This window comes from Neomonachus schauinslandi, chromosome 4 (genome assembly GCF_002201575.2).
Source record: "Neomonachus schauinslandi chromosome 4, ASM220157v2, whole genome shotgun sequence".
Classification (NCBI taxonomy): domain Eukaryota; kingdom Metazoa; phylum Chordata; class Mammalia; order Carnivora; family Phocidae; genus Neomonachus; species Neomonachus schauinslandi.
Genome location: NC_058406.1, coordinates 168,023,879 through 168,039,079, shown reverse-complemented (window position 1 = coordinate 168,039,079; position 15,201 = coordinate 168,023,879). Strand labels below are relative to the sequence as shown.

At 40.5% G+C, this 15,201-nt stretch overlaps 1 protein-coding gene across 5 annotated transcripts in view; it reads left to right on the top strand.

Annotated features, from left to right (window-relative positions):
• The window catches only part of ENPP2 (ectonucleotide pyrophosphatase/phosphodiesterase 2), a 78,391-nt gene that overhangs the window by 48,034 nt on the left and 15,156 nt on the right, over positions 1-15,201 (top strand). For all 5 annotated transcript variants that reach the window (XM_044914293.1, XM_044914292.1, XM_044914291.1 and 2 more), the window contains 6 exons: positions 838-869; positions 1,565-1,692; positions 3,958-4,045; positions 4,212-4,299; positions 5,408-5,592; positions 8,154-8,205. In XM_044914293.1, the coding sequence (XP_044770228.1) occupies positions 838-869; positions 1,565-1,692; positions 3,958-4,045; positions 4,212-4,299; positions 5,408-5,592; positions 8,154-8,205 (573 nt within the window). The remainder of the gene's footprint in view (positions 1-837; positions 870-1,564; positions 1,693-3,957; positions 4,046-4,211; positions 4,300-5,407; positions 5,593-8,153; positions 8,206-15,201) is intronic.

Below are 15,201 nucleotides of genomic sequence, written 5' to 3'. Positions count from 1 at the left end.
GCTCGTCCAGGGTACTGACTAAAATATCTTTTGTTTGCTGGTAGTGAAAATAAAGGAGGCACATACATGTGTGTCTGTGGCTGGAGAGGGACAGCTACCTATGGATTAGACCCATGGTGTTACTGAGGCAGCAAAACTCCCTGTAGAAAAAAATAACTCAATGGATTAGAAGTTTCATCTTAAAGTGGATGATAACTTGTTTCCAACATCAGCAGATAAATAGGACGTCATGCTAAAAGCCCCAAATGCCCAGTTTGGTTCCTGATGTCAAAGTGCAAATGAGCTAAAGCCAAGATCCAGAGGGACCGTTTGGGGGAACTTAAAGATGTTTACCTAGCATTATCCTTGTGCTCTGGGAGGAGGAATTCCCTTCCAGAAGAGGAGAACCAGATCTAGCAGGGAAATTTACCATAGGAGTATTTCCACTTATATAATTCCATTTCACTGACCAAAATATTAAATACTCACACACAATTTTACATATATATGTGTGTGTGTGTGTGTGTGTGTTTTAAAGATTTATTTATTTACTTGAGAGAGAGAGAGCAGGAGGAGGGAGAGGGAGACAAGGAAACTCCCCGCTGACAGGGAGGGGAGCCTGACACAAAGCTTGATCCCAGGACCCTGAGATCATGACCTGAGCTGAAACCAAGAGTCGGATGCTTAACCAACTGAGTCACCCAGGTGCCCCAATTTTATATATATTTTAAACAAAGCTTAAAGTGATAGCTCTTCTGGGGAGGGGGGAAGAGAAAGAATTGAGTTTTGCTGTAAAAATTATTTCTCTCAGTGATTATTGTCATCTCTTGAAATTGTTCTCCTTCTCTCTTTGAACAGATGACCCTAAAGCCATTATTGCTAATCTCACGGTAAGTATTACAGGTCACCCGGCCTCTGCCCTCAGAGTAGCTTCCACACACTCACTTCCTAGGATCCCCTACCCTGTGGGGCGGAAGGAACATTTTCCTTACTGCCCGGCAGTCCCATATATTTGTTTCTCTAAGAGTTTTCAAAACTTCAAAACTGTGGACAGCTGCAGGCTCCCTAATGGTCTTGGCAGTGATACAAACTGAGAATATTTGATCTTTCCATTAGAACTGAAAAGTACTCATTCATGAGTAAACAAATCCTTACTCTCTCTGAACCAGATCTGCCCATCACCCTGTTCCATCGCTCCCCCTCCCCCTGCAGGATGTAATCACACAGGCCCAAGTGTGCATCCTCCTTCCTTCCCACCCTACCTCCCGTCCCTTGACTTGAAGTAGTTGGAAAAGGCTTTAGAGTTTGAGTTGCTCATAGCTATAGTCTCACAAGTCAGGAATATATCTTAAAAATTCCCAGCTACCCTCTGATAACCTTCCATGTCATCTACCAAGTTATCAAATCCCCTTTGAACCTAGTTCTTTTCAGCTTGTATTATTTGATAGGGGATAACAAATGCCATTTATTCACTAACCAACCTTTTGTCTGGCTTAAAACCTCCTTTGATTTTCTAGAGAGAGAATATCTAGGACTTTTTCTAGAAAATCCTCCATATAAAGTCCAATTTCCATTTCTATTTCAGTGTAAAAAACCAGATCAGCACTTTAAGCCTTACATGAAGCAGCACCTTCCCAAACGCTTGCACTATGCCAACAACAGAAGAATTGAGGACATCCATTTATTGGTGGACCGCAGATGGCACGTCGCAAGGTAACTTGGGGATTGGCAGGGACTGTTTTTGATCTTCATAACCACCTCTTTGGCACCTGGAGTGCTATAAGGTCCTTAGCCATCAAAAAGAAAAAAAAAAAAGAAATCTCAGTTGGAAATCCCACCATTTGCAAAGACTTTTTATGCTAGATCAAAGTGCTGAGCCAACACATCTCTGTTTTCTGGATCCCAGCCTCTTGGTGTCTTTTTGAAGTCTCTCAGTGCATCTCTGTGTGGTCTCTCTCTCTCTCCTTTCATTTTTTAAATTTACACCCTAGCCTCTATTCTTATTACTTATTGGGTCAAAAGTGTGCCTGGGACATTGGCTTACCACAACTGGACTGATTTGGTCTGGGTTGACAAGACTTACCCTGTAGCAATATTTGTAGAGGAGTTTAGAAAATGTTGTTAATCTTAAAACTTCTGTTAGTGTGGGCACGTTTTATATTGCCTTAATTATTTCAGATGTTTGCCTTCTTTTGAGCTATAAAAGACTGTCCAATATTTAAGAGACTATTTCTTGCTCTTGAATCTGGTGTAGAATGTGTCCGGAAATTCTAAGCACTTCCACAGAATTAATCATTAAAAGTTTATCCATTCTCAAACAGACCTGGCAGAAGCCCTTTTCCGCTCACTCTTGCTCTGACTTTCTCCTTAAGAAAAGCTTTGTGAGCTGGTCTGTGGTAATAATCGAACTACTATATACACTCGAGTTAGGTACTTCAATGAGTTTACCAAGGGAGCAAAGATGACGAGAAGATGGTGGTCCTCTAGAAACTCACATCAGTATGAAACACCTGGTGAGAGACATGTGAAAAATACATAAATATCCTACGGTAATTGTCAGGGAGCTACACAGAGTTAAATATGTAGGATTATGTAAAGAGGTGTATGAAGACCAGAAATTATTGAAATCATTTAGAATGGACATGGGGCATCTTCATGGAATAGTCACAAAGATGTGAATGACATGGGCTTGGCTGAGTGTGTCCTCTGCAGGGCCTTTTACATACGCGGTGACTTGGTAGAGAGAGCAAATTCGGTGCAGCTGGTTGATATGAAGGAAAACTGGGAGTTGAGTAGAAGTGAGAGATGATGACAGTTGACCAAATTAGTGGAGACCAAAGCCAGGTATTTTAATCATCAGTAAATCTTTTTAATTCAACTCTTGCATTGTTGAGTTATCATATACACATATCTCATTATCCCAAGAGGAAAGTACTTTTCCTAAGAGTGGGACCCCACATGTTTAATTTGTTTTCCACCGAGCACTTTAGTTCAGTGCAATAGACCCTGTAAGTGCTTACAAGGATCCATAGAAATGGGACCCACGGGAAAATATGTATTAATAAACATGAAAGTGTTTTTGGAAAAGTGCTGCGTGACACTTGATCAAAAGGCATTTTCCTGTCACAGCAGGAAGGTCAAGTGGTTTTGATGCCTAGAGAGCAATGTTTTCACTTTCTATTTCTAAATAGAGTTGTTGTCTAGGTGAGTCTGGGCTTTTGTGAAATATGTCACTATTGTATGTTTGGTTTACCATTCAGTTATTCTCTCTAGTTGTATTCTACGGATAAGTAAATTTGTGTGCAAACATTTTTATAAAATACAGATCTCTATTCATTGATGAAGTATCCCATGTTTTAAAAAGTGCCTATTATGGGGACGCCTGGGTGGCTCAGTTGGTTAAGCGGCTGCCTTCAGCTCAGGTCATGATCCCAGGGTCCTGGGATCGAGTCCCGCATCAGGCTCCTTGCTCAGCAGGGAGCCTGCTTCCCCCTCTGCCTGCAGCTCCCCTGCTTGTGTGCTCTTTCTCTCTCTCTCTCTCATTCTCCCTCTGACAAATAAATAAATAAATCTTTTTAAAAAGTGCTTATCATGTGCTTGGCGTTGTTCACTCCTCTATCCCAAACAAACATGCTCCCAGAGTGGTGAATCTTACAGTTTTGGAGCTAGTGAAGCACATAGGCAGACAGAGCACGACCTGTGACAAATGCTTTGCTCAGTGCAAGCATGAGGTACAAGGAGAGGGTACCTGACTTCTGTTCAGAGGTCCCCATTTGTCCTGGGCCAATTGTCAAAATAAAGCCACTTGGGGAAAATGAATAGCATCATCTTTTCAGCACTGCAGGGATGATACAATTATAATAGAGACAAATATGCTTGTAAAATCAACTTCTCAGAGATATCTTATACACTCAAATTGGCTTTTTATGAGGCATTTCATGAGAAATCCTGACTGATCCTACAATTATTTCGATATAGGAAACCTTTGGATGTATATAAGAAACCATCAGGAAAATGTTTTTTCCAGGGAGACCATGGATTTGATAACAAGGTCAACAGCATGCAGGTATGACCACAGACCTGTGAGTTGAAAATGTATTTTAGTGATGCTCAGAAGGGCCGGAGAAGAAGGGTGTGAATGAAGTTGTACAGTATTCATGAACAGGGGAAGGGTTGCTACTGGTTATTAGCAATGTGTAATTGTTTTTGTTTGTTTTCTTTTCTTTTGGAAGACTGTTTTTGTAGGTTATGGCCCAACGTTTAAGTACAAGACTAAAGTCCCTCCATTTGAAAACATTGAACTTTACAATGTTATGTGTGGTAAGTCACTTACTTAATCAAAGCCAATGAAGCATCTGAGTTATCATATGAACTTCCTCAAGGTCAGAGAAAGAACTGAGGTGTCTGTTTTCTAGGACCACTTCACCTCCCTGGGGGAAAAAAAATGGTGGTAACGTGCCCATTGGTTCGAAGGACAGAGTCTCATCTCCTTCTAAGGCTTCTTTGTCTTCCTTTAACAGTTGACTAATGGGGAGTTTTCATAGTGTTGCTGTTGGCAGCCTCTGGCTGATCTCACATCACAGTACAGTTTGACACCACTGGTTAGAGACCCGATGAAGCAAGAAGAGTTCCTCACAGAGCTTTCTCCCACCTCCATCTCTCACATTGCAGCCCAGTTAAAATGTTGCCAGCTTGCATCCTGGCCAGCTATTTATGTGCTCCTAATTATTTTTCTTCCTTGAGCTTCTAGTTGCTGAATGAGGACAACTTTTCCTATTTAGTAAGGGAGTGCCAGTCTGGTGGTTAGAGGGGGAGTCTGAAAGTCGGGTCTCCTGGGTTCTTTTCCCATCTTGGCTGCTAGCTCTCCCCTGTCCTGCCTCTCAGCTTAGGCGAGTCACTGTGTGCCTGCTTGGCAACGGTTTACTTGCTATGAAATCAGCCTGTTCATTTCACAGCAGCCTTTCAAGGCACCGGGCCAAAGCCTCCTCTTCTCCCCATACTTCTGTGGAGTGCATTAGAGGGCAGGCTAGAGGTTATTTATTGATTATAAGTCTTATTTCAAAAGGTGGGATAGAAAGTCTCAGTGCCGTAGAAAGGCATTGACCCTGACGCGGGTTGTCCCTATAGCAGTCACAGACATAAGCAGTAGCCAGGCAGGGCCCTGTTCCTTCCCTCTTTCTTTTTGGGAATGTCTCTCTCTATAGTTGGGCAACGACCATGGCTATTTCAGAAAGCTGTAGCAAGACATGATCAGGCTAGCGTGACTCAGGAACTAAGAAAGGAGTGCCTACAACTAATTTTGGCTTTATCCAATTCGGATTTGTGTTCAGAGTTTTCAGACCCTTAGAACATGAATGGTTTGACTCTTACTGTATCTCATCAAAAAATATTTATAAAGCACCTGGCTTCCTTTCTTTCTTCTCACCAGATCTCCTGGGCTTGAAGCCAGCTCCTAATAACGGGACCCACGGAAGTTTGAATCACCTCCTGCGCACTAATACCTTCAGGCCAACCATGCCAGAGGAAGTTACCAGACCTAACTATCCAGGGATTATGTACCTTCAGTCTGATTTTGACCTGGGCTGTAACTGTGATGATAAGGTAGAGCAAAAGGTAGAAATAATCTTTATGTTTATCATGGAGGAGCTTGTTGGGTGTAGAGCAGTGCTGTCCACTAGAACTTTCTGTGATGATATAAATGGTCTATTTCTGGGCTGATCACTGGGCAGATACAGTTTTTAAGCACTTGGAATGAAAATTTAGATTTTGTTTAATTACTTTAAATTGAAAGAGCTATATATGGCTGGCGGCTACCCTTTTGGGCAGCATAGGGGTAGAGAACAAAGGGCAAAAAAGTAGAATTCATGATGCTGTTCTGGAGAGTCACAATTCCCAACCAAAGGCTTTTTCTTTTTTTCAACCTGGATCACGTGTCTACCTATCATGGTCCCAACAGGAAACAGATGGCCTATGCACAAAAGGTTTTTAAAGAGAGTTTAAAGGGATTATGTGAATCATGTTTACTTAGAGGACTGTTTACATAGGCTGGGCAGGGTAGAGGCAAGGCAGTGAGGGATGGTATAGCACCCGGGGGCTCACAAGGTGTCAGTCCTAGGCTTGAACAGTAAAGGGACTAGAACATGGAGAGAGAACTGTATAGGGGGAATTATGGGATTTGGTAGATGGGTGCAGCTAGTACACTGCAACCTGGGGGAGTAAATACTCTCTGTTGTCTCTCCTATAATTGCTCACTGGTGCCTTGCATTGGTGGAAGCCAGCAGGGAGCTGGAGGAGCAGGCTGGCTCTTTGGTACAAGGTCAGTTGCCCAGGGTGCAGAGCAGGGGAGAGGAGGGTGCAGCATGGATGCGGAGGAGGGTGGTGCAAATAGAAAACCACCCAGCACATTGTGTTTGAACAGATTTTGAACACCAAACTACAAGTGTTAAGCAATAATTTGCTTATTGAATTTTATATTGATCTAAGACCTTTATAGTTACCAGTCAATGCTCTGATAGCAAGAGATAATCAGTGTTACCACACTGAGTTGATGTGATTCCAACACAAAGGAAAAAAAAATCTGTTATTTTTGCATGTGTGGTTTTATTATGGGTAAATGTGTGAACCTTCTATTAGACCTTGGAAAATGGAACATAGTTCTCCTGCCTGCCCTATCCCCTTCTACTATTTGCTACCTTCCAGGATTCCTAGGGGCCTGGGAGCCACAGGATGCAAAAAGCTCACCACTGGAGGAATTCAGTTTGCTCTTCTTCCCCCAACCCCTTTTATTTCTCCTTCCTACTTTTGCTCCTGACAAGAACCAACAAAGCTAATTACTATAAGGCAGGTAATTTCTCAGACCTCAGCTGGAGGTGTTGCATTGCCAAAGTCAATAGGAAGTGGCTTTTGAGGTGGATTCCAAATATAACTTTAGAGGAATCTTGTAGTTGTATCTTGCTTTCTGAATTACTTTTCTTCTGGAAAACAAGAAATATTTTGGATTTGTTATCTGAAACCATTTTAGACAAATTCTGGATTGTCTTTATTTTGTCTATGGGTTTCTCCAAAAGATTACATTCCTTCTCTTCAAAAAAAAAAAAAAAAATCCAGACATCCTGAGAAGGTGTACAGATTAATAAAATAAATAACATAATACACACATCATGGGAAAGAAAATGTTACAGATTCAGTGGAAGCTCCATGTGTACACACTCCCTTCCAATCCCGCTTTGTTCCTACCCCAAAGGTAATTAGTATCTTGAATATAGTGTATATAATTGCCAGGCAGGTCTCTATATTTTTACTCCATACATATATATATCTTAAATAATATATTAATTAATCTTTAATATAGTTCCCTAAAATAACCTATGGTACAGTTTTGCATATTATACTTTTGTGTGTAAATAGGAACACTACATCAAAAACTAATGATGTAATGTATGGCAATTAACATAACATAATAAAAAAAATAGTGTGCTAAAAAAATAAATAAATAAATAGTGTTATACTATATGTATCCTGCAGTTATTTTGTTTATTGTATGTTTGAGATTTATGCACATTAATACATGAGTTCTGACGCATTCATTTTTTACTGCTAATAGTTAATATTTGTGTAAATATACCATAATGATTTTATTCATTTTCCTATTTGAGAATATTTGGTAATTTCCAGTTGTTAGCTCCTCCAAACAAGGATGCGGTAGACATTATGGCCAGTGTTCTTGTACACGTATGCTAGTTGCTGAGCCATTACTTTCCAACCTTGGAAAAAGTGATTTCGTTAATTAGTTTGGGAATCACTTTAGTGTACCTAGGATTAATCTGAAATATTGAGGTAGCATTCTAATTAGTTTACATATATATGTGCCCAAATAACCATTCTTACCAGCTAGTTTGGAACTTGCTTCCATGATTATTCACAGTTTTAGGGAAAGGAAACAAAGTCATAGGGAGATTAAAGAAGGTGCTCGTGACCATAGATCTCCTAGGAGGTGGAGCCTGGAATGTCAATTTGAGATCAAATAGTAATTCCTCTACAGAACTTACGGATTTTAGGGTCCTGTTTTGAATTTAGCAAGATTCTAAGTAGAAAGAAGCATGCAGGAAAGACAGGACATTTCTGATTTGCTTTTTTTTTTTTCTCCTTTCCTTTTCTGGTTTTCACACATGAAGAACAAATTGGATGAACTCAACAGACGCCTTCATATAAAAGGGTCTACAGAAGGTGAGGAGTTGATGGGGAAAAACAATCAGATAAGTTTTTGTTTTTAGTTTTCAGAGATTGAAGATACTTCTTATTTACTTCATAGTGTAAGCACAATATTTTTTAAAATTAAAATTTGGGTTGTGATGTGATTTTCATATCCATCTGGCAAAGGGTATTGGTTTATTCTAGGTGCACAAGATGCCGGCTTTTTTGTTTCTCAGTAGCTTTTAGGCTCTCTGAAAAACAGGCATAGCACTGTGATCTGATGGGTCATAAGTGAAGGTGCTGATGGGGACTTCTATGAAGGGAGTGGAAGTCACAGTTATAAATAATAGCAGCTGGTACCTTTGATGAAGCTTATGTACCTGGAGAGGCCATGAATACATTGTGGGGAGAGATACGTAGAAGGAACCAAATCTGCATTCCCTCTTTACATAAGAATCATCTTGAGCCCTCTAACTCGTTCTCCTATTTTATGTATACAAAATACAATGTACGGTGATAACGTGCATGTATTAGTGAACTTTTGCAAGCTTGTGACTGAAGAAGAGAGTCTCAGTGGTTTGTACCAAGAAAGCTGCATTTCTTGCTCACGTTTCGGTATGCTGACCATAGGCCAAGTGTGGCTGTGGGTACCCTTTATTCTGGAATCCAGGCTGAAGGAACAGCCCCTAGCTGGGGTGTGCCCTTCTGGCAGAGGGAAGAGAGGAACAGCAGGACCATGCAGTGGTTCTCAATGCTTCTGCTTTTTTTTTTTTTTTAAAGATTTTATTTATTTAATTTGACAGAGAGACAGCGAGAGAGGGAACACAAGCAGGGGGAGTGGGAGAGGGAGAAGCAGGCTTCCCGCGGAGCAGGAAGCCCAATGTGGGGCTCAATCCCAGGACCCTGGGACCATGACCTGGGCCGAAGGCAGATGCTTAACGACTGAGCCACCCAGGCGCCCCTCAATGCTTCTGCTTTTATGAGGCATTTGTCATCACATTCCCAGTTGACTGGTGAAATCAGAGCACTTGAAACCAAGGGAGTAGGGAAGTCTTCTTTTCACAGGGATGCTAACCTGCAAGACACATGCCAGTGCATGGTCATATGTATATATGTGTATATGTATACTGCCCTTTACAGAAGGGCAGTCAAAGAGAAGGAACAATAATGCAGTCTACCTCACAAGCTCTTCCTTCTGGTTTTGAAATTCCAGAAAATGAGAAGAAAATAGAAGGAGAGAGAAAGGCTCCAATGTAGGATACTACAGGAGATGGGCTAGCATCTTGCAAATCTTGCAACAGCAAAGGAATGACGAGAAGTATATTACAAAGCAGATGGAACTCAAACATAGCGTCTCCAAGTCAGGCAGCAAAGATACATACTGTCGAATTCTCCTGAGAGCATTATTTGAGTTATTAGCTTATATAGGGCCCTATTTATCATATGTGTTCTTTTCAATCTGATTAAGTAAAGGACAAGGAAACCAGTAGATTTTATTTATTTGACTCCTTTTCCTTTTTTTTTTTTTTTAAGAGAGAGTGCGAGAGAGCTTGGGGGAGGGGCAGAGGGAGAGAGAGAATCTTAAACAGTCTCCATGCCCAGCACAGAACCTCACTCTGGGCTTGATCTCAGAACCCTGAGATCATGACCTGAGCAGAAATGAAGAGTCGGACACTAAACTGACTGAGCCACCCAGGCACCCCTTATTTACCCTTTTTTTTTAAAAAAATACATACAATAAGAAGTTAGTTTGGATAGAAAAATGACTGAAACACTAATAACTCTTGTGAACTTTAAAGCAGAAAGCGGGGGCACCTGGGTGGCTCAGATGGTTGAGCGTCTGCCTTTGGCTCCAGGTCATGGTCCTAGGGACTTGGGATCGAGCCCCACATCGGGCTTCTGGCTCAGCAGGGAGCCTGCTTCTCCCTCTCCCTCTGCCTCTCCCCCTGCTCATGCCCTCTCTCTCTCTGTATCTCTGTGTCTCTAATGAATAAATAAAATCTTAAAAAAAAAAATAAGGCAGAAAGGGACTAGACTAGACAGGGAATCTTCTGGGTAGCTCTTTTCAATGCTGAGATCTTTCTAATTTTTGTTATTTCTGGAGATGTTAGCTATGCTAGAGAAAGAAGGAGATATACTTGTGTTTCTCTCTGTGTGTATCCTTATGTGTGGGCTGGGGAAGATTTGGAAGAAATCAATAAATAGTATAATTCTTTATGATTTATAGTAAGATCTAAGATGAATTAGATAGAACAGACACTGAACTTTAATAACCTCTGCCTACCAATATTCCTGCTGTTATTGAAGGAGAGCATACACCTTTTACAAAATCACTGCAATTACAACTATAAATAACCACTTGGGGTCAAGACTGAGCTAGGTGCTTTACCTATTTTGTCTCTAAACAGTGCGACGCCCCAGGGAGATATGAAGCTTTGGGAAGTTAAGTTACGGAATCACAGAACTTTCAAAAGCTAAGATGAGATTTGATTCCAGTTCTATGTGGCACTAAAGCCCTTGTGCTTTTCTCTGTAAATGCCTCTTATTCTAAGGGCTGATATGAAGAGAAAATATCAAGAGAATCTCAGTGCTTCTCAGGGCTTAGAAGTTGTTTCTGAAGTACTGGATGCTTTGATACAAATTGCTCTTCTTTCTTTAAAAATTAGTAGATTTATTTAAATTTATTTAAATTCCATTAATTAGCAAACACTGTAATATTAGTTTCAGGTGTACAATTTAGTGATTCAATACTTCCATACAACACACGGTGCTCATTACAAGTGCTCTCCTTAATCCCCATCACCTATTCAACCCATCTTCCCACCGACCTCCCCTCTGGTAACTATCCATTTGTTCTCTATACTTAGGAGTCTGTTTCTTGGTTTGCCTCTCTCTTTTTTTTGTCCTATAATCATTTGTTTTGTGCCTTAAATTCCACATATGAATGAAATCATATGGCATTTATCCTTCTCTGACTGACTTATTTTGTTTAGCATAATACTCTCTAGCTCTATCCGTGTCGTTGCAAATGGCAAGATTTCATTTTTTGATGGCTGAGTAACATTTCATTATATATATATATATACCATATCTTCTTTATCCACTCATCAGTCAATGGACATTTGGGCTCTTTCCATAATTTGGCTATTGTAGATAATGCTGCTATAAACATTGGGGTGCAAGTATCTTTTGAATTAGCATTTTTGTATTCTTTGGGTAAATACCTAGTAGTGCAACTGCTGGGTCTTAGGGTAGTTCTATTTTTAACTTTTTGAGGAAACTCACTAATGTTTTCCAGAGTTGCTGTACCAGTTTGCATTCCCACCAACAGTGCATGAGGGTTCCTTTTTCTCTACATCCTCACCAACACCTGTTTCTTGCGTTGATTTTAGCCATTTTGATAGGTATGAGGTGATATCTCATTGTAATTTTGATTTGCATTTCCCTGATGATCAGTGACATTGAGCATCTTTTAATGTGTCTCTTGTCTATCTGTATGTCTTCTTTGGAAAAACGTCTATTCATGTCTTCTTCCCATTTTTAAATGGAATTATTTGTTTTTTGGGTGTTGTTTAAGTTCTTTATATATTTTGGATACTAGCCCTTTATCAGATATCTCATTTGCAGATGTCTTCTCCCATTCCTTAGGTTGCCTTTTAGTTTTGTTGATTGTTTCCTTTGCTGTGCAGAAGATTTTTATTTTGATGAAGTCCCAATAGTTTATTTTTGCTTTTGTTTCCCTTGCCTATGGAGACATATCTAGAAAAATGTTGCAACAGCTGATGTCAAAGAGGTTACTGCCTGTGTTCTCCTCTAGGATTTTAATGGTTTCCTGTCTCACATTTAGGTCTTTAATTCATTTTGAATTTTTTTGTGTGTATGTTGACAGAAAGTGGTCCAGTTTCATTCTTTTGTAAGTTGCTGTCCTATTTTCCCAACAACATTTGTTAAAGAGACTGTCTTTCCATTGGATATTCTTTCCTGCTTTGTTTAAGATTAATTGACCATATAGTTGTGGGTTCATTTCTAGGTTTTCTATTCTGTTCCATTGATCTGTGCCAGTACCATACTATTTTAATTACTATAGCTTCGTATTATAACTTGAAGTCTAGAATTGTGATGCCTCCAGCTTTGCTTTTCTTTTTCAAGGCACATTGCTGTTCTTAATAGCTTCTCACCAAACATGACTCAGGCAGAACTCATGCCTGGGAGTAGTTGGATCTTCATTCCAGTATGCCCTCCCTTAGATAACCCAGCAGTTAGCATGGACTTGGAGACTGCCCAAAATGCTAAAGAAGAATAATGGACCAGGAGGATAGAGGCCTACATTCTGGGTACTGCTTTGTAGCTGAATTATCTTGTACAAATCATGAACCTCCAGTTCCTTCATTAGTAAAAAGAAGATGATATTGATCTGGCTAGTGTATCTCTCAGGGTTTTATTAGCCAGGTTATATATAGAAAGTCAGTTCTTGAGAGTCATAAAGAATAGTGTTTTAAAAAAATAATACAATCATCCATTTATTCAACAAGTATTTACCAAGTAGATATTATGCATTTGGTATTGTTAGAGGTAGAGATACAACGATGAACAAAACAGAGAAAATCTCTATCTATAAAATTATTATTTTATTGTGAGATTTAGCTGGTTGACGAATTACAGCATGGTGTCTTAAGGGTTAAGATAAGAAAGAAGAGGACATTAACAGGCATTGAATCAAATCTCAGAGGAGGTTGACATGGCAATAAATGATAGCAGGCACTTGCAAGGGAAAGGAGGAGAAAGGATGAAGGAAAAGGAAAGACCTTGGATAGAGATTATGTGGTAAAATCCAATGGCATGTTATGTGGGAGTGAATGTTTTTAAAAAAAAAGACCAAAAAAGAGAGATTTTCATGTGGCTCTCAAGTCAGCCAGCTAATCTGTGAGAATACGAATCAGGGAGCTGAGGAGGGAAAAGAAATACAAACTCACCATCTGGATGACCAAACTTTGGAAGACAAAAGAATGAGCCTTGGGGAAGTCCACACCACTTAAAAAGATTTGCCTCGCAGTATTTTGCCAAACGTGGTATCTGGAGGAGAACCTTGGCATGCACCCAAAATGCCAGAGACTACTGTAAACAGGGAACTGGGGTATGGAATGAAGACTCTGTCTGGAATCCCATGGAGCAGGAACCCAGCCTGAGAAGACCTGGGGTACACTAGACCCATATCAAGAAATCACGAGGAACATATTTCAAAAGTAGAGGTTTGCAGGCTCATATCCGAGGTGGCTGGTCTCAAGATGAAGAGCTTATGTGTCCAGAGACTGCGATTCAAGTACACTTTTATGGCTCAAGCAGGAACTCTGCTAAACAGAAATGCAATGGATGGCTTGCCCCAGATGTCATAAAGAGTAGCAGAGTCAGGTTGTGAACAAGAATCAGTGGTTCTTTGACACTCTGACAAACTGAAAAAGGAAAATCTAAATTTTGATTCTGGACCATAAAATTTGTGTTTCTTACTGCAAAGATTATTTCACCTCTTTCTTAGATGAAACAATTATTCTTCAGGAAGACCTGAGTAAATTCTTTGGGTTAATTGGGGAAATTGGTTGGGTTTTAGGAAACTGTCAAAACCACTGTGTTGTTTTTTCTTCTTGTCATATATGCCCAGTTGACAGTTAAGAAAAAGTCACATAATGATATATTTGTGCTTCAGCTATGTGCCCAAAACAGCAATTGCGCTTAGCTTGGGAGCTATGATGAAGCGCACATTTCTGAAGAGCTATGAAGTGCACATTTCTTTTTTTATTTTTTTTAAAGAGTTTATTTAATTATTTGAGAGAGAGAGAGAGAGAGAGTGCACCCAAGTGGGGAGAGGGGCAGAGGGAGAAGCAGACTCCCTGCTGAGCAGGGAGCCCGACGTGGGGCTCAATCCCAGGACCTTGAGATCATGACCTGAGCCTAAGGCAGACCATTAACCAACTGAGCCACCTAGGTGGCCCAAAGTGCACATTTCTATACATTCAGAGCAGAAAAGTGAATAGAGATGGAGAAGCTTAACTGGGGAAATCTTTCAGAAGAAAGTGAATCTTAAGACGTCTCTTTCCCTTTTGTCCCTCTCTCCCTCTCTCCTTCATTTCTCTTCCACGGGGGTTGGACTATGTGAGCATGTTATTTGTCATGCGCATTTGAGTAGGGAAAGTGGCACTGTTAACAATTATGCCAGGGCAGCAGGCTTAGCTTCCTCCATTCTCTAAGACTTGTACTGATGGCACCTCATCCCCATCCATGGCATTCATCATGCTCTGTGTTCCCATTGCACTCGATAGATACCTCTGACACAGTGCATACCACATTGCACTTGAGTTATTTGTGCCATGTTGGTCTCTCCCATTGAACTGTGAGCGCTTTGAAGGTAATGATGTGGGAAACAAAGGCAAAAGAAAAATTAAATTTCCTTACTACTTATAGCCCATTGACAAGTCCTTGAAACAGGCAGAGTGGCATTCCTCTAGGAACTCAGCTGCTTGGAAGTGAATACTTTGCTAAAGGCAAAAGGCAATCTTAGCCTGATCCCCAGGATCCTGTAAGTCTACTTTAACATATAAAAATTCCTTTGGAAACTTCCTTTATCTCTACCCCCCAAGACACATGTTGGCAATCATCCCCCAAGCATATGACCCACTGATATACATCTGAAGGGTCTCATGACTAAGGTTTTATTAGGTAAATGACATTTTCCTAACAACAGCTGGCCCCCTCAAGGTCCTGGAAACCTTGCTTCCAAATTCCTTAAAGACTTAAGCTATCCCTAACCGCCTCCCAACTTGAAAGTATATAATTGGGGCCACTCTTCATGACCCCAGTGCAGCTCTTCCTGCCTACAGATCCTGCCCCCGTGCTTCAATAAAACCACCTTTTTGCAACAAAGATGTCTCAAGAATTCTTTCTTGGCCTTCAGCTCTGAACCCTAACATCTTTCCTACGTCAGTAAGAACTCTCTCATAATTATCTTTGCCCAGTATCTCTCTACTATAGCCCAAG